Raw genomic sequence first — 27,738 nt, forward strand, 5'->3', positions numbered from 1 at the left:
GAATCCATGTTAAAACAAGAATGTCAGATTCCTCTACATTGTTTAATCAGACCATGTTTTGACAATCATCTATTTTTACAGGAAAAAAACCTGTCAGTGGCAATCATACCACACCTCTCTATTTTGTATTGAGTATAAGATTTCAAAATTTTCAAAAAAAATATTGGGAGGCTCTAGAATTAGCCAGAGAGATAGTTGTCAGCTAAGGTTTACAACAAACTATTTATATACTGAATGCCATACTTATAATGATATGCTGACATTTATGGCAATAACTAGACACAAAGTGGTTGGTCAATTTAAAAAAAAATTTCCCCTAGGAAAAGGGCAGAGGGATTAAAAATTATGAGTAAAACTTGAAAAAAAGTAGCTAACATCTTAACTAATATAAAATCTGTATTTGTAGGTTGTTGGTGCCAAAGTGGTCACTAATGCCAAGAGTCCAGGTTCTCGCTGCTATGGTTTTGTCACCATGTCGAGTTCGGATGAAGCGACTAAGTCTATCCAACACTTACACAAGACTGAACTTCATGGAAAGATGATCTCAGTGGAAAGAGTAAGTGGAATATACTTAGATTTAAGACACTATGGGGTGGTATAGCCTGTAAAATGGGGCAGGAATTTGTATTTATTAGATAACGGAAACAAGGTTGTAAAACTTTTATGCAGTAAGATTTTTATTTTAAATTTAATTAACCTAACCAAAAGATACATGTACACTTAATAAAAAATTAAAGTTATTCAAATGTTATAGTTATATTCTCTTACAAGACCCTGTCAAAGAGAATCCAGTCTTTTTTTGCATACAAGAGCAATATTTCCTTTATAACATCTTCTTAATAAGGACTTTGGTCATAAACCACATTTTCCTTCGCTGAGGATTTTTTCAAAGATAGGGATGTCAACAACATTTTCCCTTTCAGATTAGTTTACCAAAGATGTATTCAACAGGTTTTACACATTTGTTTCTGGCAGATGACATTTTCTTTGATAACCATCTTAACTACAATTTCTTGTAGGCAAAGAGTGAACCTGGCATGCAATCCAAGGCCACACCTTCTAGTCGGAAAACAGATTCCAAAAGTTCCTCTGGAGATAAGAAATCTACTCCTGCCAAGAAAGATGACAAAGGTAAATTATTATGAAAAATATGATAAAGGTCTCACTGTAACTTTTAAGATGAAGGACAGCAATAGAAGGGCAGTCCCTTTGCTTTTGAATTATTGCAATAGAATCTGGATCCTTATAGAATAATGGCTTTTTTGTTTTTGATACTTACTTCATCAGCGAGCTGATATTCCAGTTGATGAAGTCAGTATATAAAAAGTGTCATTCTTTAAATCAACAATTTGGCTGATGAAGTCAGTATAAAAAAATTAAGTGCAGTTATTCTTTTTATCAGCAAATTTTTTAACAATGAGTTTCTTGGGTTAGACTAATAAAATACATGAAGTAGATAGATAAACACTTTAGAAACAAATTGTGATAGTTGTTCAGCTGAATGTTTAAGTATCTATGTCCTGCTACCAATCTCATAAAATTTTAAGACTGAAGAATCAAAAGGAAAATGTATAAAAAGTTCCATCACAACAGGAAGTAAAACAGCGTGTTGTCAGATCCATGTAATCAGAGCCTAAGGATTTTCAAAAATAAAAAATTTGATACATTTAAATTGTATAAGTAAATCAAGATGTTTTGTTTCTAGATCGTAAAGACAACGATAAAAAAGACGTTAAAAAAGAATCTGATAAGAAAACTGACGACAAGAAATCTGATCGTCATCGTAAAGAAGAAAAGAAAGATTCCAAAGATGTCAAAAAGGATGATCGTAAACGATCACATTCACGTGATCACCATGACGACAGAAGGAAATCGGACAGACATAGCAGTGCTACTAGTAATAAACATGATTCAGCTAAAAAACCACATTCCAGTACAGGTCAGTGTTCATTTATTGTTCAATTGGAATATTCCAAACAGTCTGAAAGGTCACAATTTACAAATTAACTATAATGTTAGTTAACAAGGATTGTAAGTTTTCTTGCCAAAGGTTGGTGGTTCTCTCGAGATAATTTGGCTTCCTCCACCAAAAAAAAAAATGGCAGCCATGATAATGCCAAGATAGCTGAAAATAGTGTTTTACACTTGAAAAAAAATAAACATGTTTTATTGTGACTTGGATGGAGAGTTGTCTCATTGGCACTCATACCACATCTTCTTATATCTATTTTATGTTATACATTAAAATATTTTACAGCTACATCTGTTATTTCAACTCTTTTCATTATCGATTTTTCAACAGTGCAGTCATTTTCAGAATTTTTATAAAAATTGTGAAATCATTAACATTTTTCATGGTTCAGCTTGTACATGTATATTATTGGAATTTTGAATGAAAGGTGATGTGTGATAAATAGCAATGAAACAGAAACCAAACTACGAACACATGAACAAAAAAAGCATCAAAATAAAACCTCAACAGATAAACTTACAACATACAGTCTTCATTATAAACAAGTGTACACAATATATATGGAGGATGGGTTCAGTTAAATGTTTTGTAGATATTAATAAAAAAAAGTCTTCTTACAGAAAAATCAAAACCTAGTTCAACAGAAAAACCAAAAACAGACACAACAGCGAAGTCAAAAACAGAAGCGACAGCTAAGCCGAAAACAGATGCGACAGCTAAGCCGAAAACAGAAACGACTGCTAAGCCTGAAACTGAAAAAGAAGCTGAAAAAGAAAAAGAGGTAGTGAAAGAAAAAGAGAAGGAAAAAGAAAAAGTAGAGGAAAAGAAAACAGAAAGTCCGACCAAAACACCTGTGAAATCTGGAGAAAGGAGTGAAAGCCGTGCCAAATCTACAACGTCTACTGTCAAGGATCCGCCTAAATCTGACAAGAAAGACAAAGATGTTTTATCTTTTGACAAAATAAAGGTATACATGTGCGTGTAATTAGAAGATGATATTATTGTATTGCAAGATTTGAGGGTATCAGTTGGTGATTTGATTGTTTGAAATCGAGTTTATTGGTGACGCGTTAGCAGAGCAATTAAACAGACATTTGCAACCATCAGATGATTCTCACAGTTCTTCAAATATAATACTGTTATCTCAATTCTAGTTCAACTGAAAGAAAACAATGTTAATTCATCACAAATTATAGCTTTATTTAATTTAAATGAGAGTTGCAAAAAGTGTTTATAAGGTTTATGTATTTATGGGGTCTAATAATGAAGGTTTCTGATATTATTGCAATTTCTCTAATACATGATAAATTGTACATTCTAGGGTTTAGAAATAAATAAATACTGGACAAAATCTAAATTAAACAAGATACAATTAGTAGTATTCTTTTCTCACAACAACAGAGATGTTATGTTCAAGAGTTTGGGGTGACTCAGTCATTGTTTTTGGATGGGGCTTTTATAAGTATTCACAGGGGTTTTTATTATAATGGCTACTATTTGTTTACAGGAAGAAAGAGAGAGAGAAAGACAAAGACAGAGGGAGAGAAAACAAAGGGAATTAGAAAGACAAAGGATGAGAGAGATAGAAAGGGAAAAACGTCGTCAGAGGGATGTTCAGATCAAACAAAGAACTGAGGCCATTAAGCTGGCTAGAGAAAGGGAACAGTTGAGGTATGTCTCAGCAGGGAACATTTCAGTCTTGGTCACTCCAGGAAAACATGTATGGAAGGGTTTAACAACACATGATGGCTTTTTTCTGTGGGTAATAGGTGTGGTGGGGTATAAAAATAATGTTATTTTCCTGTATAAATAGCTCGATTCCAAAATGGGAAAAATCTTTCAATTTTCTAAACCTTTAATGTACGAAATTTCCTTGACAATTTTTATACGACCGCAAAAAAAATTTTTGTGGTCGTATATTGGTATGACGTTGGCGTCATCGTCGTCGTCCGGCGTCGTCCTGCGTCGTCCGAAGACACATTGGTTTTCGCACTCTAACTTTAGTTTAAGTGAATGGATCTTTATGAAATTTTACCACAAGGTTCAATACCACAAAAGGAAGGTTGGGATTGATTTTGGGGGTTATGGTAATAACAGTAAAGGAATTAGGGGCCAAAAAGGGGCCAAAAATAAGCATTTTTGTAACTTCCAGACATAACTTGTGTGTTAGTGTATGGATCTCTCTGACATTGTACCACAAGGTTCCATATCACTAAAGGAATGCTGGGATTGATTTTGGGGGTAATTGCCTCCAAATTTTAGGAATTAGGGGCCAAAAAAGGGGCAAAAAACAAGCATTTTTCTAGTTTCATGACAATAACTTGTGTGTAAGTGTATGGATCTTTCTGAAATTGTACTACAAGGTTCCATATCACAAAGGGAAAGCTGGGTTTGAGTTTGGGGGTAATTGCCCTAAACGTTTAGGAATTTGGGGCCAAAAAGGGGCCAAAAAACACATTTTTTTTTAGTTTCCAGACAATAACTTGTGTTCAAGTGTATGGATCTCTCTGAAATTGTACTGCAAGGTACCATACCACAAAGGGAAGGCTGGGATTGAGTTTGGGGGTGATGAATCATAATGGGGGTTCAAAAAATTTTGGGGGGGGATATATTTTTTTTTCCTTTTTTTTCTTTTTTTCCTTTTTTGTTTCTTTTAAAATTTTCCATTTTAAGTTGGTTATTTCTGATTTATATTTAAAATCAAATAATAATGATATGGTAGGAGATACACACCAAACAGGATGTGTAAATTATTATATAATAAGTATTGTGCAATAGCAAGAAATTTTCAATTGCACAGTATTGCACAATAGCAAGAAATCTTCAATTGCACAGTATTGTGCAATAGCAAGAAATCTTCAATTGCACAGTATTGCGCAATAGCAAGAAATATCTAATAGCACAATATTGCGCAATAGCAAGAAATTGTCAATTGTACAGTATTGCGCAATAGCAAGAAATATTTAATAGCACAGGATTGTGCAAAAGAAGATACTTCCTATAAATTGCTTATTTTTTGACCAATTTCAATGGGGTTTTATTCTTGATTTCATGGGGTTCTTTGATATGCTGAATCTAACCGTGTATTTAGTTTTTGGATTTTGGGCCCCGTTTTAAAATTGGTCCACATTGAGGTCCAAAGGGTCCAAAATTAAACTTTGTTTGATTTCATCAAAAATTGAATTATTGGGGTTCTTTGATATGCCGAATCTAACTGTGTATTTAGATTCTTAAATTTTGGTTCCGTTTTCAAATTGGTCTACATTAAGGTCCAAAGGGTCCAAAATTAAACTTAGTTTGATTTTAACAAAAATTGAATTCTTAGGGTTCTTTGATATGCTGAAACTAAACATGTATTTAGATTTTTGATTATGGGCCCAGTTTTCAAGTTGGTCCAAATCGGGGTCCAAAATTAAACTTTGTTTGATTTCAACAAAAATTGAATATATGGGGTTCTTTGATATGCTGAAACTAACCATGTATTTAGATTTTTGATTTTTGGGCCCCGTTATCAACTTTGTCCACATTGAGGTCAAAAGGGTCCAAAATTAAACTTTGTTTGATTTCATCAAAAATTGAATTATTGGGGTTCTTTGATATGCCGAATCTAACCGTGTATTTAGATTCTTAATTTTTGGTTCCGTTTTCAAATTGGTCTACATTAAGGTCCAAAGGGTCCAAAATTAAACTTAGTTTGATTTTAACAAAAATTGAATTCTTAGGGTTCTTTGATATGCTGAATCTAAACATGTATTTAGATTTTTTATTATGGGCCCAGTTTTCAAGTTGGTCCAAATCGGGGTCCAAATTAAACTTTGTTTGATTTCAACAAAAATTGAATATATGGGGTTCTTTGATATGCTGAATCTAACCATGTATTTAGATTTTTGATTTTTGGGCCCCGTTATCAACTTTGTCCACATTGAGGTCAAAAGGGTCCAAAATTAAACTTTGTTTGATTTCATCAAAAATTGAATTCTTGGGGTTCTTTGATATGCTGAATCTAACCATGTATTTAGATTTTGGATATTGGACCATAATAGGTGAATGTCCAATTTAAAATTTTTAAGTTCTTAGACCACATTCAATCTGTGTTAGAAACCTATGCTGTGTCAAATATTTAATCACAATCCAAATCCAAAGCTATATTAAGCTTGAATGTTGTGTCCATACTTCCCCCAACTGTTCAGGGTTCGACCTCTGCGGTCGTATCAAGCTGCGCCCTGCGGAGCATTTTATTTTAAATATATTCCTTCTTTATAAATTATACAAAGTTTTTCAAATTATAATCCAGGCTTACCTCATAAAACTTTCTAGTAAGATTATCATACTCAGAAATCAAATTATCAAAATACTTGATTTGGTGTTTGGAGCACAAACTTTGTACTTCGAGTACTGAGTAAAGATTTATGACCGCAAAGCCAAATATTAGGAAAACCTGTGCTTTTAAAAACAAAAGTAAAGTTTATTATCAGAATAAACAGGCAAATGTAAGTCCACTGGTGTTCCACACTTCAAACTCTGCACTGTCAGTTCACTGAATCGATATCAGAAGTGTGAGTTCATTGAATCGATTCAAAATTTTATGAATTTACCCAGTCAGGTTGAGAAAAAAAAATTGAAACCAATCATATTTAGAATTTGTATCAGTGGAAAATTATTTAAATTGTTAATTACAGAAAAGAGAAGGAACAATTAGAACGTGAAAAGATTGAATTGCAGCGACAGCAGAAGTTACGAATGGAACAGCTAGAGAGAGACAAAGTAGAACGAGAGAGAGATAAAGAAGAGAGAAGACGACTGATGGAAGAAATTAGGTTTGTAATATATACATTTTTTTAACAGTATAAACATTAACATTGGAAAATTAGAATCAAACATTATGAACTTAATTTAGTTAGAACTAATGCTCTGTACCAAATGTTGAAAGTCCAAAGACAAATAATTACCTGTGCAGCTATAAAACTAAAAGCGGTGTATAAAAAAAAAAAACAAGTGTGTCTTAGGCATTTGGTTAATGTAAGGTAGTTGTATGGAAAGCTATAATCTCTGCTTATATTGGACAGTGCATATTATAGAAAATAGCTTCAAAAGTTGAAAATCAAACAATAGAATTAAGAGAACAAATGAAGATATTTTATTGCTGAGCCACATATTTACTGGTTTTTATCTCTGCCGTAAATGCCATAAGCTGAGACAGAGACAGGGTGTAAAAACCATCCACAATCATTTTTACCCTTGTTTTTATGCTCTGTTGTAATGACGGGCAATGTATTTTCTGATCCTTGCCTGTTTATCTGTCTGTTCATCTGTCCCATTTCAGATTTTTGTTCAAGGTACTTTACCATTAAGTTGTGTTTACATCAACTTGAAACTAGGTACCATGGTTCATTTTGATGTGAAATTTTTGAAATATGTACCAAATAAGGGCTTTGACCCATATTTAGTTGTTCACTGAAAGTTCTAGCCGGACATGTTGTCTTGACACAAACAGCAAACAGATCTACAAACTTGGTCTTGTTTATGGAGTTATATTACAGATTATTATACTCCTTGCTTCAAGTTATTGATGATAGAAACTTGACAAACTTCCTTTTGAAAATTTCCCTATCGGGTTTCATAAACATCTCCTGCTCCTTGCTCTTGTCACACAAAAAGTAGAATAGCATATTATTGGACTTTTTCATTCTCCACCTTGACAGGTTAGAACAGCAGGAGATGCAAAGAAGAGCACAGAAGCGAACGTTCGACAGCAGAGGTGGCGGCAGAGATGAGTACTGGTCAGAACCAAAACGAGCTGCTACAAATGAAAATCGATTTGATGATAACAGGTATGTAATATTCGGAACCTATAACAGGCTGTTGGTTTTCTTGCTTGAATTGTTATAAATTATTTTGTCTGGTACTTTAATGGCTGACTATATGGTATGGGTTTTGCTTATTGTTGAAGGACTAACCCTGACTTATAGCTGAATACATTGGCATGATTTGGACTCTGGTGGATAGTTGTCTCATTGGTTATCATACCACATATCCCCATCTATATAGACTATTTTCATATTACTGACTTTTGACTCTGGCGTTTATATTTTCTACATGTTACCTACTCTATGGTAGGACATTCTGGTACTCGGTCAAGTAAGAGCAAGTAAAAGAAGTAAAATCAACCTTACAATTGATGCAATTTGGGGGCAAAATTAACTGTTTTCCAGTGATTTTGTTATGTATAGAAAACATTCAACAGTCAGTTAAATTCCCTCCCCCTTTTCTTATTTTACTTGCTCTCACTTGACGGAGTACCGTAAGAATATCTTACAACAGAGTAGGTAACAAAAATATACTCAATACTCAGAAGTCAGGTGAAATGAAAAATGTTTATTTTATTTTGGCAGATTTAGGATTTGGATGACAAAAAAAGGGTGTAACCATTTCATGAATCAAATGAGCCATATCTTATGAAAGTATATTACATGATGTTTTATATAACTTGCAATAAAGTAATTTAGAATTCTGACGTGGAATTTAATTATGTTAACAGGATGTTCTTTTTTAAATTGCTTAGTCTGTTAGTGGTTTTTATTGTTTGATGGGTGTTAAATGTTTAAAGGTTATACTTAGTTCTAAAGGGAGGTTGTGTTGACTAGCTAATTCAAGAAAGTAATAATCAGAAAGGAAATTTTACAGTTTATTTTTGTGGTTTGAGTGTGTTGAAGTCTTGTGGACTTTTAACTCACATCAACTTTTTCATACTAATTATAACCAATATATTTCTAACAAAGTTTTAAAAAGAAGGGGAAAAATTGATAGTAACATTATTTATTGTATTATTTGCATCTTGTAAAAAGGATACTGTAGATTCATTTATTTTTGTGTGTACCAATTTTCTTGGATGCAGGAAAAATAGTATTTTCGTATATACTTTATTCTGTGGTGTTGTAAAAGATTTGTTCTTAACCAATAGAAAATTTATAATTTTGAATTATTGAACATTTAAATACGTGGTTCACTTATTCCAACGAAATCCACGAAAATTGTTATCCCACTATAAATAATAATAAATTCACAGTAAACTGTAAATTTAGAAATTATTGGGTGCATTTATTATTGCAATTTTTTAAGAATACACAAAAATGCAAGATCAGTTATTGCGATTTCAGGAAAATCTGCATACAGGTATAGGTATCAGATATCAGAATGCGAGTTCTTATTATTGCGATAATCACCAAATGGCATTATTCACATTAATAAAAACCTCACAATAATTTCTGAATTAACATACCATATTAAGCACTTGATTATCAAATGCACATGTTAAGTGAAGTTATTGGTTTCAAGGATTGAACTTCGTCACGAGTAACAACAACAAAATCTGTCATTAACGTACTTGTTCTCTTAACCCAAGCTCTCCTTTTATTCATATTGTATAATCTGGTCATGAACAAAGGCAAATAAGTTTTTGAAACTTATCCTCCTTTCTTTGTAGATCATTTGGTACAACTGAAAGAAAGGTAGAGCGGTATGATCGTAGGGCAGAACAGCCGAGAGGTACAGACAGCAGGGAGCAAAGAAGGTTCGATGACCGACGAGACTTTAACCGAGATGAGAGGAGTGACAGAAGAAATGACGATAGGTTTGATAGGTCTTTTATTTATTGTTTCGTTGTTAAGATAGTATTATAGAATTTTACATGAATCTTTTTTTTGGCTTGTTATATTTTATTTTGATGGCATAACAAAGAAGGAGTTCCCCACCTGATAGAAATTAATAATATTGATAAAAATGTGCATTTTTGTTGCTTATTCATAATACAAAATTTTAGTCTATTTATGTCACGCATCTGTGTTTACTTTATTTAAATTTTTTTTTTTTTTTTTTTAGATTGATACAAAATTTTCCAGAAAAAAATGCAGTTAATTGTTGTAATTTTGTTTGTCTGTTCATTTAAAAAAAATGTTTAATGAATGGACTTATGAGATAAACAAAGTAACTGACCTGCATCAAAATCTATTATTTATTAAGTTCTGTTGATCTTTAGGTTTGACAGAGGATCAGGTGATCAGGCAAGCTTTGACCGGGCAGCAAGGGAAAGAAATGATAGACCAGTACTTAGGGAAGATCGACAGGAAAGAGAGTTCCATAGACGGTCAAGAAGTCGCGAGAGAAATGATACTCGAGTCAGCAGAGGGCGTGATGACCATAGAAATGAACGATCCCACCACACGTCGCCTCCACGTCACACAGACAACAGAGACTGGAAAAATGAAAGAGGTAGGCATGACTTATTACATATATACAAATCAAATTACAAACTATTATGGAAGGTTTTCAATTTTTGTGTGTCTGTTTCTGACCTTTTCACGCTGCAAGTTCCAATTTTGTCTTGAATCTTTAAGCATGTGTACATCTGCAGGGCTTTTGTTATACTGAAAATTGTCTGCTTGTTTTAAACGGCTGTTCCATTAGAGCAATCAAGGTTCCCAGTTAAGGCACTTTGATTACAGTAACCATTGATAGAAGCAATTTTTGGAGACCTGCATTCGTTTTAAAGTGAAAGAACATATTTTTCATATTACCGAAAGTGGTGAATTTAACTTGCTTTCTGTGGGTCCCATGTATGGTTTAATGGAACAGGACAAAATAAAAGGTAAAAATTCTTAAAATAGTTGAAACATTCCGATTAAAAACCAAAACAAGACTAAAATCCCCCCAAAATTTTGAAAATATGACTCTAATCTCTTTATTTTCTATGTGGATCCTCTTTGATAGATTTTATTCAATAAATTTGTTTTTTGGTAAAGGATAGTGTTAGTTTATATGTTATATTATTGTAATGTAAGGATAGTGTTAGTTTATATGTTATATTATTGTAATGTAAGGATAGTGTTAGTTTATATGTTATATTATTGTAATGTATATGGTTCCTTTATCTGTAGACTTTGTACATAAATTCTTGTCAGAAGGTAAATAGTGTTGTGAATATATAATCACTACAGCTTACATGAGTTTTCTTTGTCTGTTTTTGTTCATATTCTTTATGCATTTCAAGTAAGAGTTACTCCCCTTTGTAGCAGACAAAAGGCGTCTGTGATCATTAAAACAAAATAGACCTAAACAGTAAGGTTGATGACAAGTGTGTAAAATGAAAATATATTTTTTAAAGTTCCTGCAAATATGTCAAGTGTTAATTGCTGGGTTAAAAGTACTCTGTGAGTATTGGAAGATGAGTGATTTAGGCATGAAAAATATTTTTTTTAAGTGGATATTGTTTAAATGTTCAAAGGGCCAAGTGAGCTTTTCTCATCACTTGGCGTCCGTCGTCCGTAAACTTTTACAGAAATCTTTTCCTCTGAAACTACTGGGCCAAACTTGACCAAACTTGGCCACAATCATCATTGGGGTATCTAGTTTAAAAAATGTGTCCGGTGACCCGGCCAACCAACCAAGATGACCGCCATGGCTAAAAATAGAACATAGGGGTAAAATGTAGATTTTGGCTTATATCTCTGAAACCAAAGCATTTAGAGCAAATCTGATGTGGGGGTAAAATTGTTTATCAGATCAAGATCTATCTGCCCTGAAATTTTCAGATGAATCTGACATCCCATTGTTGGGTTGCTGCCCCTGAATTGGTAATTTTAAGGAAATTTTGCCATTTTTATACGACCGCAAAAATTGAAAATTTTTTGGTCGTATATTGGTATGACGTTGGCGTCGTCGTCGTCGTCGTCGTCGTCGTTGTCGTCGTCGTCGTCGTCGTCGTCCGGCGTCGTCTGGCGTCGTCCGAAGACACATTGGTTTTCGCACTCTAACTTTAGTTTAAGTGAATGGATCTCCATGAAATTTTACCATAAGGTTCAATACCATGAAAGGAAGGTTGGGATTGATTTTGGGGGTTATGGTACCAACAGTTAAGGAATTAGGGGCCAAAAAGGGGCCAACAATAAGCATTTTTGTAACTTCCAGACAATAACTTGTGTGTAAGTGTATGGATCTCTCTGACATTGTACCACAAGGTTCCATATCACAAAGGGAAGGCTGTAATTGATTTTGGGGGTAATTGCCTCAAAATGTTAGGAATTAGGGGCCAAAAAAGGGGCAAAAAACAAGCATTTTTCTAGTTTCATGACAATAACTTGTGTGTAAGTGTTTGGATATTTCTGAAATTGTACTACAAGGTTCCATATCACAAAGGGAAAGCTGGAATTGAGTTTGGGGGTAATTGCCCGAAACGTTTAGGAATTGGGGGCCAAAAAGGGGCCAAAAATAAGCATTTTTCTAGTTTCCAGACAATAACTTGTGTTCAAGTGTATGGATCTCTCTGAAATTGTACTGCAAGGTACCATACCACAAAGGGAAGGCTGAGATTGAGTTTGGGGGTGATGAATCATAAGGGGGTTCAAAAAATTTGGGGGGGGGGGATTTTTTTTTTTTTCTTTTTTTTTTCTTTTTTTCCTTTTTTTTTTTCTTTTAAAATTTTCCATTTTAAGTTGGTTATTTCTGATTTATATTTAAAAGCAAATAATAATGATATGGTAGGAGATACACACCAAACAGGATGTGTAAATTATTATATAATAAGTATTGTGCAATAGCAAGAAATTTTCAATTGCACAGTATTGCACAATAGCAAGAAATCTTCAATTGCACAGTATTGCGCAATAGCAAGAAATCTTCAATTGCACAGTATTGCGCAATAGCAAGAAATATCCAATAGCACAATATTGCGCAATAGCAAGAAATTGTCAATTGTACAGTATTGCGCAATAGCAAGAAATAATCAATTGCACAGTATTGTGCAAAAGAAGATACTTCGTATAAATTGCTTATTTCTTGATCAATTTCAATGGGGTTTTATTCTTGAATTCTTGGGGTTCTTTAATATGCTGAATCTAACCGTGTATTAAGTTTTTATATTTTGGGCCCCGTTTTTAAATTGGTCCACATTGAGGTCCAAAGGGTCCAAAATTTTACTTTGTTTGATTTCATCAAAAATTGAATTATTGGGGTTCTTTGATATGCCGAATCTAACCGTGTATTTAGATTCTTAATTTTTGGTTCTGTTTTCAAATTGGTCTACATAAAGGTCCAAAGGGTCCAAAATTAAACTTAGTTTGATTTCAACAAAAATTGAATATATGGGGTTTTTTGATATGCTGAATCTAACCATGTATTTAGATTTTTGATTATGGGCCCAGTTTTCGAGTTGGTCCAAATCGGGGTCCAAAATTAAACTTTGTTTGATTTCAACAAAAATTGAATATATGGGGTTCTTTGATATGCTGAATCTAACCATGTATTTAGATTTTTGATTATGGGCCCAGTTTTCAAGTTGGTCCAAATCGGGGTCCAAAATTAAACTTTGTTTGATTTCAACAAAAATTGAATATATGGGGTTCTTTGATATGCTGAATCTAACCATGTATTTAGATTTTTGATTGTTGGGCCCCGTTATCAACTTTGTCCACATTGAGATCAAAAGGGTCCAAAATTAAACTTTGTTTGATTTCATCAAAAATTGAATTCTTGGGGTTCTTTGATATGCTGAATCTAACCATGTATTTAGATTTTTGATTATGGGCCCAGTTTTCGAGTTGGTCCAAATCGGGGTCCAAAATTAAACTTTGTTTGATTTCAACAAAAATTGAATATATGGGGTTCTTTGATATGCTGAATCTAACCATGTATTTAGATTTTTGATTATGGGCCCAGTTTTCAAGTTGGTCCAAATCGGGGTCCAAAATTAAACTTTGTTTGATTTCAACAAAAATTGAATATATGGGGTTCTTTGATATGCTGAATCTAACCATGTATTTAGATTTTTGATTGTTGGGCCCCGTTATCAACTTTGTCCACATTGAGATCAAAAGGGTCCAAAATTAAACTTTGTTTGATTTCATCAAAAATTGAATATATGGGGTTCTTTGATATGCTGAATCTAACCATGTATTTAGATTTTTGATTATGGGCCCAGTTTTCAAGTTGGTCCAAATCGGGGTCCAAAATTAAACTTTATTTGATTACAACAAAAATTGAATATATGGGGTTATTTGATATGCTGAATCTAACCATGTATTTAGATTTTTGATTATGGGCCCAGTTTTCAAGTTGGTCCAAATCGGGGTCCAAAATTAAACTTTGTTTGATTTCAACAAAAATGGAATATATGGGGTTCTCTAATATGCTGAATCTAACCGTGTATTAAGTTTTTGGATTTTGGGCCCCGTTTTTAAATTGGTCCACATTGAAGTCCAAAGGGTCCAAAATTTAACTTTGTTTGATTTCATCAAAAATTGAATTATTGGGGTTCTTTGATATGCCGAATCTAACTGTGTATTTAGATTCTTAATTTTTGGTTCCGTTTTCAAATTGGTCTACATAAAGGTCCAAAGGGTCCAAAATTAAACTTAGTTTGATTTTAACAAAAATTGAATTTTTAGGGTTCTTTGATATGCTGAATCTAAACATGTATTTAGATTTTTGATTATGGGCCCAGTTTTCAAGTTGGTCCAAATCGGGGTCCAAAATTAAACTTTGTTTGATTTCAACAAAAATTGAATATATGGGGTTCTTTGATATGCTGAATCTAACCATGTATTTAGATTTTTGGATTTTGGGCCCCGTTTTTAAATTGGTCCACATTGAAGTCCAAAGGGTCCAAAATTAAACTTTGTTTGATTTCATCAAAAATTGAATTCTTGGGGTTCTTTGATATGCTGAATCTAACCATGTATTTAGATTTTGGATATTGGACCATAATAGGTGAATGTCCAATTTAAAATTTTTAAGTTCTTAGACCACATTCATTCTGTGTCAGAAACCTATGCTGTGTCAAATATTTAATCACAATCCAAATTCAGAGCTGTATCAAGCTTGAATGTTGTGTCCATACTTGCCCCAACTGTTCAGGGTTCGACCTCTGCGGTCGTATCAAGCTGCGCCCTGCGGAGCATTTTATTGGTTATTATCTTGAATATTATTATAGATAGAGATAAACTGTAAACAGCAATAATGTTCAGCAAAGTAAGATCTACAAATAAGTATTTTGTTCCAGTTGACCCCTTAAAGAGTTATTGCCCTTTATAGTCAATTTTTAACCATTTTTCGTAAATTTTTGTAATCTTTTACAAAAATCTTCTCCTCTGAATCTACTAAGACAAATTTAACCAAACTTGTCCGCAATCATCATTAGGGTATCTAGTTTAAAAAATGTGTCCGATGACCCCGCCCGCGAACCAAGATGGCCGACATGGCTAAAAAATAGAACATAGGGTAAAATGCAGTTTTGGCTCATATCTCTGAAACCAAAGCATTTAGAGCAAATCTTACAAGGATGAAATTGTTCATTAGGTCAAGATCTATCTGCCCTGAAATTTTCAGACCAATCAGGCAACAAGTTGTTGGGTTGCTGCCCAAGTACAAGATCTACAAATAAGTCAACATGACCAAAATTGTCAATTGACCCCTCAAGGAGTTATTGCCCTTTATAGTCAATTTTTTACAATTTTCATAAATATTGTAAATTTTTGTAAATTTTTACAAAATATTTTCCACTGTAACTACTGGGCCAAGTTCATTATAGATAGAGATAAGTGTAAGCAGCAAGAATGTTCAGTAAAGTAAGATCTACAAACACATCACCATCACCAAAACACAATTTTGTCATGAATCCATCTGTGTCCTTTGTTTAATATGCACATAGACCAAGGTGAGCGACACAGGCTCTTTAGAGCCTCTAGTTACAAAGATATTAGCCATGGATACCTTTTAATGAAAGAAAAGAAATGTCATGTCCTGCCAAGATAGCTTTTTGCCTACTCTTTGCCCAGTGTCACAGTTTTTTGTCTACTCTTTGCCCAGTGTCACAGCCTACGTTGTGCCCAATGTCTGACTGTGTAAAGGTGGAAATGACAAACTCAGCCTGGGCTGTAGACTGAATTGAAATGTAAAATTCACGTAAGCTGTAGCATGTGTGTGTTGATAACTGGTGTAATCAGATTGTAGATTTCTTCTTACTATAATTCTTTTCTAGCAAATTAAACAAGAAAAAAAAAACCCAATAATAGCTGTTAAAAGTTTTTTTTCAAGTGAATTTAATCCTCAAATTTGTAGTAATTTAATTCATGTTTATACTTTGCAAATATTTTCCTTCTGTGTCCCTATGATATTTATGTAGGTTTTAAACCTGTAGACAGAACAGGTTAGATTTGAGGTTAAACTCTTAGAAGGGTCCCAATATTTGAAGGATGTTCAATTTTTTTTATACAAATTTTCTCAGAATTCATTCCTACAAATAAGGTTTTAAACCTGAATAAACAAAGTATGGAGTGGGTCTTAAACATGTTAAATGACAATAAAAGTAAAATCTTAGCTGTTAAAAGTAAAAGTTGATTTAAAAAATGACTGTTTAAACAAGCTCTCAGATATATTGTTGTGAACGCAAGAAGTTATCCAATAGCAGGTAATACCACACAGACAAATTGGACAACAAATAATACAGCCAATCAGAGGCAGCAGAATAATTGTGAGAACTTGTTACACTGGCCTTTTTTCATTGGTTTATATCTTTAGCACATACTAATTTTGAAATATAATCTAACACTACACAATTAACAGAATTATCAAATGTTTCTTTTCTGATTCTAATCTTAAATAGTATTTTTGTAGAGTCTGGCATATAGGTGTATCATATTTTTACCCAAATCCATCAATCTGACTTTCATGAACACCATGACCTTGTGGAATTAAAATCAGATACAGGGTTGCCACACATCCGTTAAAACGTGGAAAAAGCTGGGAATTTTCTTTGAGGTGCTCCCAGCCAGGAAAACACAAAAAACAAAAACAAATCCATTGAAAATCCTTGAAAGTTAAATTACCCTAAGTTTTAAAAATAATTGAAGTACCTACCTTGTGCTCATTGATTATTCCCTCGAAAATTGGTACCTGTATGTTAAAAAGGTACCCATGAGAGCATTTCATGGTACGATTGGAATGGGGCGATTTGATAGAGGTAAATCCTGATCTTGATTACACTTGATGCAAATGGTCTTGAAATGTTTTGCAATGTTTTTTATCAAGCTCAGTTTCAACTACGATGCAAGAACTGCTATTTTTGAAAGCTACTGATTTTCCTGGGAAAACCCTTTAATTTCATGTGTAAAAATGAGTGGCAACCCTGCAGAATAACAAGGTACAATGTACACTGTTTTCAATCTGTCTACCATCCAATCATATATTTTTTGAGGACCAAATCTTTACAAAACTGCACACAATGTCAGTTTCATAAAATCAAACTCCTTTTTTTTCAATTTTTAAGACCTTCAATTGGCAAAAAATGATTGGTAAGAATTTTACTTTCTTCTAAAAATGACATAATATAGGCTCTTTATATAGCTAAGGGATTATAGCAAATTTTGCTCATATATGGTTCCAACAATTTATTAAATGTAATTCTACAGCTACTCCTGTAACTTTAAAAGCAATTCTCTGTAGCCACCAACCAAGTTATGACACACATAATCTCAGAATTTTTTGATTATGAATAACTCCTGTTATACACCATAGAACAAAATATTTCTTTTGATGAACACCAATAAAGACTTTTATTGGCATAGCATTGAAATACAAAAAGCATTTTAATAAAATAATGGTTTCTTTAGAAATAAAATTAGCTCGTAGTCTGATATTTAAATAAAAATGAAGAAGTAGACAACCTGGGACCAAGAGACTGTATTATTAATGTAAGTCCAAGGTGTGACAAATTGTTATTAAATAAATAAACTGTAAACTGTTTTTTGGCTATTTTCTTGAAAAGTATTATAGATTTGAACATGTTGAAGAAAATGTTAGTGGTAATAGATCAGCCATACAAGATCAACAAATAAGTTAAGATAACTTAATTGGAAATCAACTCCTTAACATTTATTGTCCTTTAATAATGATTTTTCTCCCTTTCTGAGTTTTGGGTTTTATTTTAAGAACTATAGTATACAAGTCAGGAGTCTGTAGTTCAGTGGTTGTAGTTGGTCCATGTCTGTCATATTTGTTTTTCGTAAATTGGTTTGTTATAAATTAGGCTGTTAGTTTTCTCAATTGAATTGTTTCATATTTTTCATGTCGGGGCCTTTTATAGTCGACCATACGGTATGGGTTTTTATACGACTGCAAAAAATTTGCGTTCGTATAATGCTATCACATCGTCGTTGTCATCCGAAGACATTTGGTTTCCGGACAATAACTTTAGTTTAAGTGTATGGATCTCTATCAAATTTAATCGAAAGGTTCAATACCACAAAAGGAAGGTTGGGATTGTTTTTGGGGGTGATGGTCAAAACCATTTAGGAATTAGGGGCCAAAAAGGGGCCCAAAACAAGCATTTTTCTAGTTTCAGGACAATAACTTGTGTGTAAGTATTTTGATTGCTCTGAAATTGTACCACAACCGTAGCCTAGCAACACTTTGGGAGGCATTTTTCTTACTTTTACACCTAATTATAGGTCAGTCTTAAGTTTCAGGAAAATCGGTGACTATTTGTGCCGGCCCCCCTATATGAAATGGTTGGCATATTTTAATTTACAACATACCTTTCTTCTCTGTTGATAAATTTAGAAATAATTCAAATTCAACTCCCAGGGGCAAAGTTAACTTAAATAGATTTGGTTATCTAGATTTTGGTCCTAAAGCTCCTCCAATATGTATACATTCTTGTTGTGCAAATTTTGTTTGGGGTTTGAGTATTCCTGATTAAGGTAATCCAGATATTAAAGAAGCATCAGACACACCACATTTATTTACATTTATTTTAATTTGATGGGATTGCCTGATAAAAAAAAAATACTTTAATTATTTTTCTGTACAAAAATTTTTAAGTTAGCATTGTTATTAGTCCCCTACCGACGAAGACGAAGGGGACTTTAGGTTTGCACTCCGTCTGTCTGTCTGTCTGTCAGTCCGGCAAATCAGTTTTCCAAACTTTTTTTCTTCGTGCTTGAAGATATTGATTTGATATTTGGTTTATTGTTTTATCATGACAAGTTACAGGTCAAGTTCAATTTTCACGATTTTAGCTTTTCTCTTTTTTCAGTTAAAGCCCTTTCCTTAGAATTAAATTTTTGATGAAATACTTATTAATTAGTAGATTTTTGTTCAAAGGGAAATAACTCATTTTTTAAAAATGACATTTTGGATTTTTTTCCTTTTCTTTGGTAAATTGTTTGAAGAATTTAGTGGTAGGTTTGTTTGTCATTCTTGAAGATATTGATTTGATAATTAGTATATAGTTTTATCATGACAAGTTACAGATCAAGTTGGAAATTTGTTCCAGTATGATGATTTTGTGCAGAGTTATGGTCTTTGGACATAGAAAATTCACTTAAATAATCAGTTTTCAACCGTTTTTTTCGTCATGCTTGGATATTTTGACTTGATATTTTTATGTAGTTTACTACATGACAAGTTATAGATCAAGTTAGAATTTTGTTCCAATACAATAATTTTTTACCGGTAGGGGACTATGTATTGCGATGCAATACTCACAGAATGCTTGTTTGTATTTTTATGCAACTGTAAAGTATCAGATACAGTACATTCATGAATCTTCAATGCCAATTTTATTGATACATTCTCAGTTTTCTGAAAAATTATCTGCAATCAGCACTTTATTGAGTAATCAGAAAAAAAGGCTTTATTACAAAGACAATTCTACATGAATTATGGTTTATTTTAACTTATCTTTCAAAGATTATCACAGATATTTGAATTACCCAATAAGAAATCATTTTAAATGTAATGTTGCATTTGAATTATCCATTGAACATTTGAATTGATTTTTTGATATTGCACTTTTTTTTATTACTTTGTTTGCTTTAATAACACCTATGCTTTATTATATTTATCTATCTTTTCCTTAAAACTAATTAAAAATTATCACCATTTATATAAAAGAACAATGATTAACTATTTCTTTGTAATTTCAATAAAAAAAGAAAGGTAGATAGTTAGTTTTTCATTAAAATGATGTATGTGTTTGGGTCTAATTCATTGTTCTTTTTATATTATAACTTATATTTGTTAGTTAAATATGATAATTTTCAGCATTTGCTTATAATTTATGATATTAAAATGTTTCTCAAGTTATTTTGAAAAGTGCAGATTGTTTGTTGGATTAAAGAGACACTTTATAAGTTATTTGGATGGTTTTGTTTTTTCACAAAAATTCAGATGTTTTGTCTGCATAACCATCATATTTAATGAGGCAAGCTTCATATTTGCATTGATCATGTTGATGTGAATAGACGATATAGAGCATGGCATATTGTATAGACACCTGTCTATAGTTTGCCTCTAGTTGCTTTTTGGGTTACAATCTTATTGACCTTTACCCCCACATTTTCAGATATTCATAACAACAATATTAAAATGACATTTTTACTTTTTATGCTGCATGCATTGTAGGTCAAAATTGATAATACTGTGGATTCATTTATTTTCATGGATTGAGGAAAACTTGCATTTTCGTGGATATTTGATTTCCTGGTTTTGCTAAAGTTTTTGCCACAGTACATACAGAGACTAATTCTTTTGTGTCTTTCAATAGAAGGATCACTTTTCAATTTCTTGCTTGCACATTTCTTTTATCCCAGTCATGACAGTATGACAGTAAGTTAATTTCATTGACACCTTAATCTTAATATCATAATGCTATGGTGTACTCCTTCTGTAATTTGAATTGTAACAATTAATTGGGTGTTTCATTGTAATAATGTTAACCTTACTATTTGTACAAATAGGAAGGGAGATGGGGTAGCGGGGGTTAGCATCCTTAAGTTGTTTTCTAGGTCCTCCTTCAAGTGGAGTTAAGTAAAACTTTCAGGAATTCTTTAGAACATAAAGCACTTTTTTTTGTAACAAAATGATTTTTAGGTTCTCCCATAGCAAGACACTGGCTATCATTCAGTAAAGGATAAAAATAAAATTGACGACAAATACAGTCACACCTGTCTTAACCGTCACCATGTTTCAATGGTCACCTGCCTCTAACGGCCATTCTCAGACACTCCCAAACTTTTCTCTATATAATTTAACACTTTTCAGCAATCACCTTTCTAACTCGGTTAGCGGTCACCTTATTTTTGTATGAAATCCGTCATTTCAGCTTTTAACAACGGTCATTTTTATGTTTTTAACTAACAAATTACAATCATGATGAAAAATATATGTGTTCAGTTTGGGGGTCAAAATTAGAATTGGAACCCGTTTGCAACTGAGATCGGGCAATGGGAGGTGCATTTTTGAATTTCTCGTGTTCCACACCTTTCAGTTTCCATTGAAAACCATATCATCGACTCATTTATCAACGAATATTAACTATTTCGTATCTTTTATTCAAATTTAGAGCTTTAAAATCCGCCATTTTTAATTTGTCTGACTCGATAACTACCAATTGAAGACACTATAACAATATGCCTCCATCCTGTCCACATGCAATGTCTGGATAAGATTTGTTTTCGGAATTTCATTTAAAAGGTCACCTCTCATGAGCAGTCACTTTTGATACTTTCCATGAGTGACTGCTTAATACAGGTTTGATTGTATGATGAATAAAAGGGATACAAAAACAGTAGATAAATATTTCATGCCTGTCACAGATAACAGGTTTTAAAGATACAAATGTAGATAACTGTAATTTCAAAAATGAGGTTTATCTTGTTATCGAAATGTTCAAGTAATTATGTTTGAATAGCATGCTAATTAGAATGATATCTTTTTCAGATAACAGAGGTCAGGCAGACACACGATTGGTGGTTAGTAGACAAAATATAGGCGGGGCTGTCAGTAGTGGTGGGCGTGAGAGCTGGCAGAATAATAATATACAAGATGACCGCAGTCGCAACAAAGGTTTCATAAACCAACAACAAGGTAAGTGTATGATAAGACTTTTGATATATAGAATATTATTTAGTAATAGACAATAAGTGTAAAGGGTTGATAAAGGATAGCAGGAACATAGGGAATGAAAAAGAATATTCAATATCCCTTTTGGTTACCATTAAAGGACCCTTTAAGAACTAACAATATTTAGGCAGATTTAAAAATTAACAGCAAAATAAAAATATTAATCTAAATCAGAAATAAAGGATTTCAACAAACAAAATATACAGGGTATATAACTAAACTTATGTAAAATGAATATACGAATGCACCAATTTAAAGTTTTTCCAACTTTAAAGAAAATAAATTTTCCCTTAAATCTACAGCATCGTTTCATAAAACTTTTGCATGGCTGACCCAAAATGATAGTTTTGCAAACTTCATTAGGTCAGACAAAAAAAATTTGAGTCAGTCATAGTAAAGCTCTGGATCTTGAAAAATTGCACAGTAAACATCAAAATGAAGGAAAATATTTATGTATGGTATGAATATAATCTTTCCTTGAATATTGCAATACATACATTGAAACTTTTAGGGTGTCATTGCACCTTTAGTTTATACTCTTGTAAGAGAAGTTATTGGAACTGTTGTTTTGTTTTTAGGTGTTGCTGCCCAGCAGGGAAGATCATGGGGAGGAGCCAGTACTATTGACAGACAAAATATCATAGACAATCGTCCCACCATTCAACAAGACCGTTTCACCGCCGTTCAACAGGAAACTAGAGGAACATTTGCCGGCACCATCAATCCTGCTCTGGTAGGCAATGTTCAGCCAAGTATATTTGTCCCCGCTGTACCGAATACGGCACAAATGATAATATCGAACCAAGGACTTGCTGCTGCTAGGCAACAGGAAGCACGGTTTGATGCATACAAGAGTATACAAAGTGGAGGATTTCGTCGATATTGATTGACAAGATAAAAACGTTATAATTAGCAAGATAAGATTTAGCCATGCTAAGACAATTGAGGTGTAAGAAGTCATGTATTTCCTAAATTAATGGAAAAGGACCATTATAAACTCATACAGCATTTTCATCATATGTCAAACATGATTTATTAGAATATATTTGTGTGTGAAAGAAATCCATTGATGTATGATATAGATTAAGCCAATGATTTAAGAATGTGTTGTGTATGTGTGAATTTTATATTTGTTATATGAGAAAATTTTATCATTGACATTCTCCTGAAATTTTATCATTATTGAACTATTTGTAATTTTTACCCCAAACAAAAATCATGTACAGAGAGTGGAATCAGGGAAAATTGTAAAGTTATCCAATGCTTCGTTGTGAAACTGCTGTTGTCATGGTAACATAAATGTTGCATCATGTAAAATGTTGTTCAGTTTTAATTAATGCCTAAAAAAATATACTGGTTTTAGCTCCTGGATTTTTTTGTGTTACCATTGTTTGAATATCACTTTTTGTTGATTTCAAGGGTACATGTGATCCAAAAATTTCAGTGTTAAAAAAATACAAGTTTCTTGAAGACTGGTATACAGAATTTATCAAAACCATGGAATTTAGAATCCAAGAAAACAGAATGTTAACTCCTTTCATGAAAATAGGTACTCACAAAAAATAAACTGTTGACATAGAGATATGTCTCGTCTGTCCGCATAAAACTCAGAAAAAGACGATCTGATGGACAGCAACATTGCTTATTAATTCAAAGTCGCTGGACCTTAATCTTGTAGGCAGAACCTAGAAATGGTCAACAAACTGAGATGTACTGATAGTAATGCAACTTTATACAAAATATCATTGATCTGTCACAAGTAGTTCTTATCAAACTGACTTCAGTAGAAAACTAAACATTGAAAATTGCTAGTTATTTCAAAGTCACTGGACCAGGACCTAGAGGGCCGGGCCTCAAAATAGTCGTAAAACAGATATGTACTGATAGTAACGCAACTTCATACAATATATCATTGATCTATCACAAGTAGATCCTATCAAACTAACTTGAGCAGAAAACTTAACATTGAAAATTGCTTATTATAACCCTGCTTTAAAAAAGTGGGGGTATACTGTTTTACCTCTGACTGTCCTTCCATCCATCCGTCAGTCAGTCCACCCGTCACATGAATATTTTTCGTCGCAGCTTTCTCAGGAACTACATCATAAGGATTTCTGAAATTTGGTTTCAGGGTTTATATAAGTCAGCTATACCGTGTGATGCTTTTTCAGATTCATCACTTAACAACTTCCTGTTTACCGAAATATTTGGGCGGTGGTATCATCAGTGAGCAGTAGCTCGCAGTTTCACTTGTTAATTCAATGTCACTGGACCATGACTTGGGGGCAGGGCCTCAAGATAGTCGTCAAATTGATATGCACTGATAGTAATGCGACTTCATACAAAATATCATTGATCTATCACAAATAGATCCTATCAAACTAACTTGAGCAGAAAACTTAACATTGAAAATTGCTAGTTAATTCAAAGTTGCTGGACCATAACCTAGGGGGCAGGGACTCGAAATAGTCATCAAACTGATATGTACTGATAGTAATGCAACTTTATATTGAATATTAATGATCTGTCACAAGTAGTTCCTATCAAACTAACTTAAGCAGAAAACTTAACAATTGTTGACACCACTGCCGTCGCCTGAAAAGCAATCCCTATGTCTCACTTTCCGCAACTTTCGTCGCAGGTGAGATCGAAACTAATCCACAGTATACAAAGGACCAAGGATGCTACTTGTCTAAGTTGTCTAATGGTAGCTTGTTCGCCTCGAGTGCTGGATGTATTGGGACAGATTCCTGGATGGTTGAACCAAAGACTTGAAAAATTGGTATTTGCTGCTTATATATTTTTTTTTCTACTAAGTACACAGCATTAAGGAGTAAGAGTAAGAATGATTGTCTTGGGAGTGAAATAATATGACCTGTAACTCCTGCAGATTGTTACCTTTTAAAATAGCACATTTAAAATCCAGCTTCGTGTTACAGTTGAAAACCAAAGAGTAAGAAGATATAAAAGAAAATATAAAATTCATAATTAGAAGGAAAGACAAACAATACATAGAAAAATAACGACTGAACTACTCGACCTGATCTCAGATGCTCCAGAATGTATAGCTGATCCTACTCCACATGTGGCATTCGGTGTGTTGTCCATGTTAAGTACACATTCTGTGATCTGTCTCATTAAATGATGTCACAATTGAGGAAAATAGGATTGGATTTTGGAGAAAACACTTGAATCAAGTATTGTTCCAATGCATATCACATTTTTAACATATTCTCATCCTGATATGCTTATAATAGTTGCCATTTGCCATTGATAAACACTGATCCATCATCATTATCACCATCAAGAATGCTACTCCTTAAGACAGAGTCAACATTAGATGGTTTTGGCTGTTTTTGTTCTGGTCCTATTGGTTATATGTCTTCAAACCTTTTATTTATTTGCCTTTTCTTACATTTGTTTTGGAATATATCTGATATAGGATATTCCACAAATATTAATCATGCTCACTGAAATCCCTTTACATATTCTTTCAAATGTGTACAGCATGGAGTGTTAATAATAAATGGACTATACAATCCCTACATATTGTTGAATCAAAATATCTCAATAGTAATATCATGAATATGATCAAAACAAACATGGTTTCTTGATAAAGACCTGAAACAGCCTGGTTTGTGTTGTGGTAGCGTGCTCTTCTGGTTTCGCAGAAGATCATGGGGTGATTACTCTGAAGGTTCAAGCCAAAGACTTAAAATTTGTTATTTGTTGCTTCTCTTCTAAGCACACAACATTTTGGAGTAAATGCAAAACTGTTCAACCTAGAGTCAGAAGAATGAGTAGGGTCACATGTACTCCTGCAGACTGTTACCTTGTGAAAAAGCATTTTAAAAATCCAATTCACTGTGTCGCTCTTTGTACAAAACAGCTTTAATACTCATTACACATTAATGTGATCTCATCCTGAACATGCATTTAATTTGGGTCCTAAACAGCTATCCATTATCAAAGACTTGAAAGGAGTCCAATTAACCATTCTGGGGGGTTTGAAATTACTATACATTATTTGGTATGTGAGATGGTTGAGAGGAATAAATGTAGAGATGATAATTACCATGCGGCAGGTTATGGTAATGGTCTCCTTCCGTCTGTCGGTCGAAACCCATTACTAATCGAACTATTTGACATAAAGCTTTTTTACTTGGTAGATTTATTTTGGTCATATTCTCTTGACAGTGCTTTATTGTCAGTTTGATTGTACAGTTTTGATATTGGACTTCAACTTTTTATTTTAGCTCACCTGACCCAACGGTTGATTCATTTTGATTTGACCATTTTGTTGAGTTATTGGACTTTTACCATATTCTGACTATTGTTCCTAAATAACAAGTTGTGACACAATTTAATTCCTAATTTTTACAGCACGGAATATTTCGCTACGGCGTAGCAATCTTTTTTACATTTCCTTGATTTCATCTTCACACTCTTGTGGTCAGATAAAGTTTTCTGGTTGTTCCTCCTTAAATTTACATAATACTTCAATAATGTTTGATGTACGGATTTGTTGTGAGGAGCATAGCTTTGATCTTATGTTCTTGCTCCAGTGGCAAAATTAGAAGTTTCAATCTTGTGAATTAAACATTTGATATATTTGAAAGAGAAATGCACTGTCTGAGGTCAAGGTCAAAAGAAATCTTTTGAAGTGCACATGTTCTTACTTGTAATGAGTTCACATAGTTTGAGAATTCATTGCTCTCTCTCAAATAAATCAAATATTGCAATTGGTGTGGTATTTTAATATGTCAACTCTTGACTGTTGGAAAAGAAAATGTCCGGGAGCAGAAGTCTACAAGAATTCTTTTTCAAATGGTCAGCTACACATGAAATATGTCTTTCCTTGTACAAAGGGCAAAGAAAAGCTACTAAGAGATGGATCATGACATTGTTAAGTTCGTCATCACACTCAACCACAGCCCAGGCTTGATTTTCATATGATGAAGACATAATCTTTCAATCAGTTTAATTGAGGTCTGGAGTTGGCATGTCAGTAACTGCTAGTAGTCCTTTGTTCATTTATGTATCATTGTCATTTTGCTTAGTTTCTTTTGGTACCTATTCTGACATTGGATTCCAACTTCTTTTAAACTGAGTTTTACTGTGCATATTGCTATGTGTTTCTTTATTCTACATTGGCTAGAGGTATAGGGGGAGGGTTGAGATCTCACAAAACATGTTTAACCCCGCCGCATTTTTGCGCCTGTCCCAAGTCGGGAGCCTCTGGCCTTTGTTAGTCTTGTATGTTTTTTAATTTTAGTTCATTTATATGTTTTGGAGTTAGTGTGACGTCCATTTTCACTGAAATAGTACACAATTTTATTTAGGGGCCAGCTGAGGACCACCTCTGGGTGCGAGATTTTCTCGCTGCGTTGAAGACCCATTGGTGGCCTTCGGCTGTTGTCTGCTCTTTGGTCGGGTTGTTGTCTCTTTGACATATTAATCATTTCCATTCTCAATTTTATTGAAGAAATGCTGTTGGGCCTGTAAAAACATCTACAGGCCAATAGAATCTAACTAAAATTTTTCGTAAAATCAGCTTTGGGCCTATAGATTAAAACACTAATTGTGAGGACTGTTTTTAAGTGTGAAATTTGCCAGACATTTTTGTTGTGTGCTAATTAGATGATTAAGATCTAATTTCATATTAAATCTTTACAAAAGGCCCTAATCATTGACAAGAAAATGCTAAAATGAAACCCTCATTAACAGCTTTCACCCTAAAAATAACTAAAGTTATATACTGGTACTCATTGTGAAAATAAATCACTTCACATCCATGGAAAAGATAGGATATG

General features: G+C 33.2%; 1 protein-coding gene across 7 annotated transcripts in view; it reads left to right on the forward strand.

The window, feature by feature from the left end:
• LOC127709235 (scaffold attachment factor B1-like) overlaps positions 1-23,242 on the forward strand; it is a 93,314-nt gene extending 70,072 nt beyond the window's left edge. For 2 of the 7 annotated variants that reach the window (XM_052214637.1, XM_052214643.1), the window contains 12 exons: positions 407-556; positions 1,020-1,131; positions 1,706-1,939; positions 2,593-2,939; positions 3,480-3,643; positions 6,652-6,789; positions 7,675-7,803; positions 9,456-9,611; positions 10,008-10,240; positions 16,428-16,493; positions 21,743-21,889; positions 22,504-23,242. In XM_052214637.1, coding sequence (XP_052070597.1) covers positions 407-556; positions 1,020-1,131; positions 1,706-1,939; positions 2,593-2,939; positions 3,480-3,643; positions 6,652-6,789; positions 7,675-7,803; positions 9,456-9,611; positions 10,008-10,240; positions 16,428-16,493; positions 21,743-21,889; positions 22,504-22,811 — 2,184 coding nt within the window. In that variant the 3' untranslated portion in view covers positions 22,812-23,242. Of the gene's footprint in view, positions 1-406; positions 557-1,019; positions 1,132-1,705; positions 1,940-2,592; positions 2,940-3,479; positions 3,644-6,651; positions 6,790-7,674; positions 7,804-9,455; positions 9,612-10,007; positions 10,241-10,905; positions 10,933-16,427; positions 16,494-21,742; positions 21,890-22,503 lie in introns of all 7 variants that reach the window. The other 5 variants (XM_052214640.1, XM_052214638.1, XM_052214639.1 and 2 more) reach the window with 5 other exon arrangements.
• The last annotated feature ends 4,496 nt before the right edge of the window (positions 23,243-27,738 follow it).

This window comes from Mytilus californianus, unplaced genomic scaffold, assembly GCF_021869535.1.
Source record: "Mytilus californianus isolate M0D057914Y unplaced genomic scaffold, xbMytCali1.0.p SCAF_7, whole genome shotgun sequence".
Classification (NCBI taxonomy): Eukaryota; Metazoa; Mollusca; class Bivalvia; order Mytilida; family Mytilidae; genus Mytilus; species Mytilus californianus.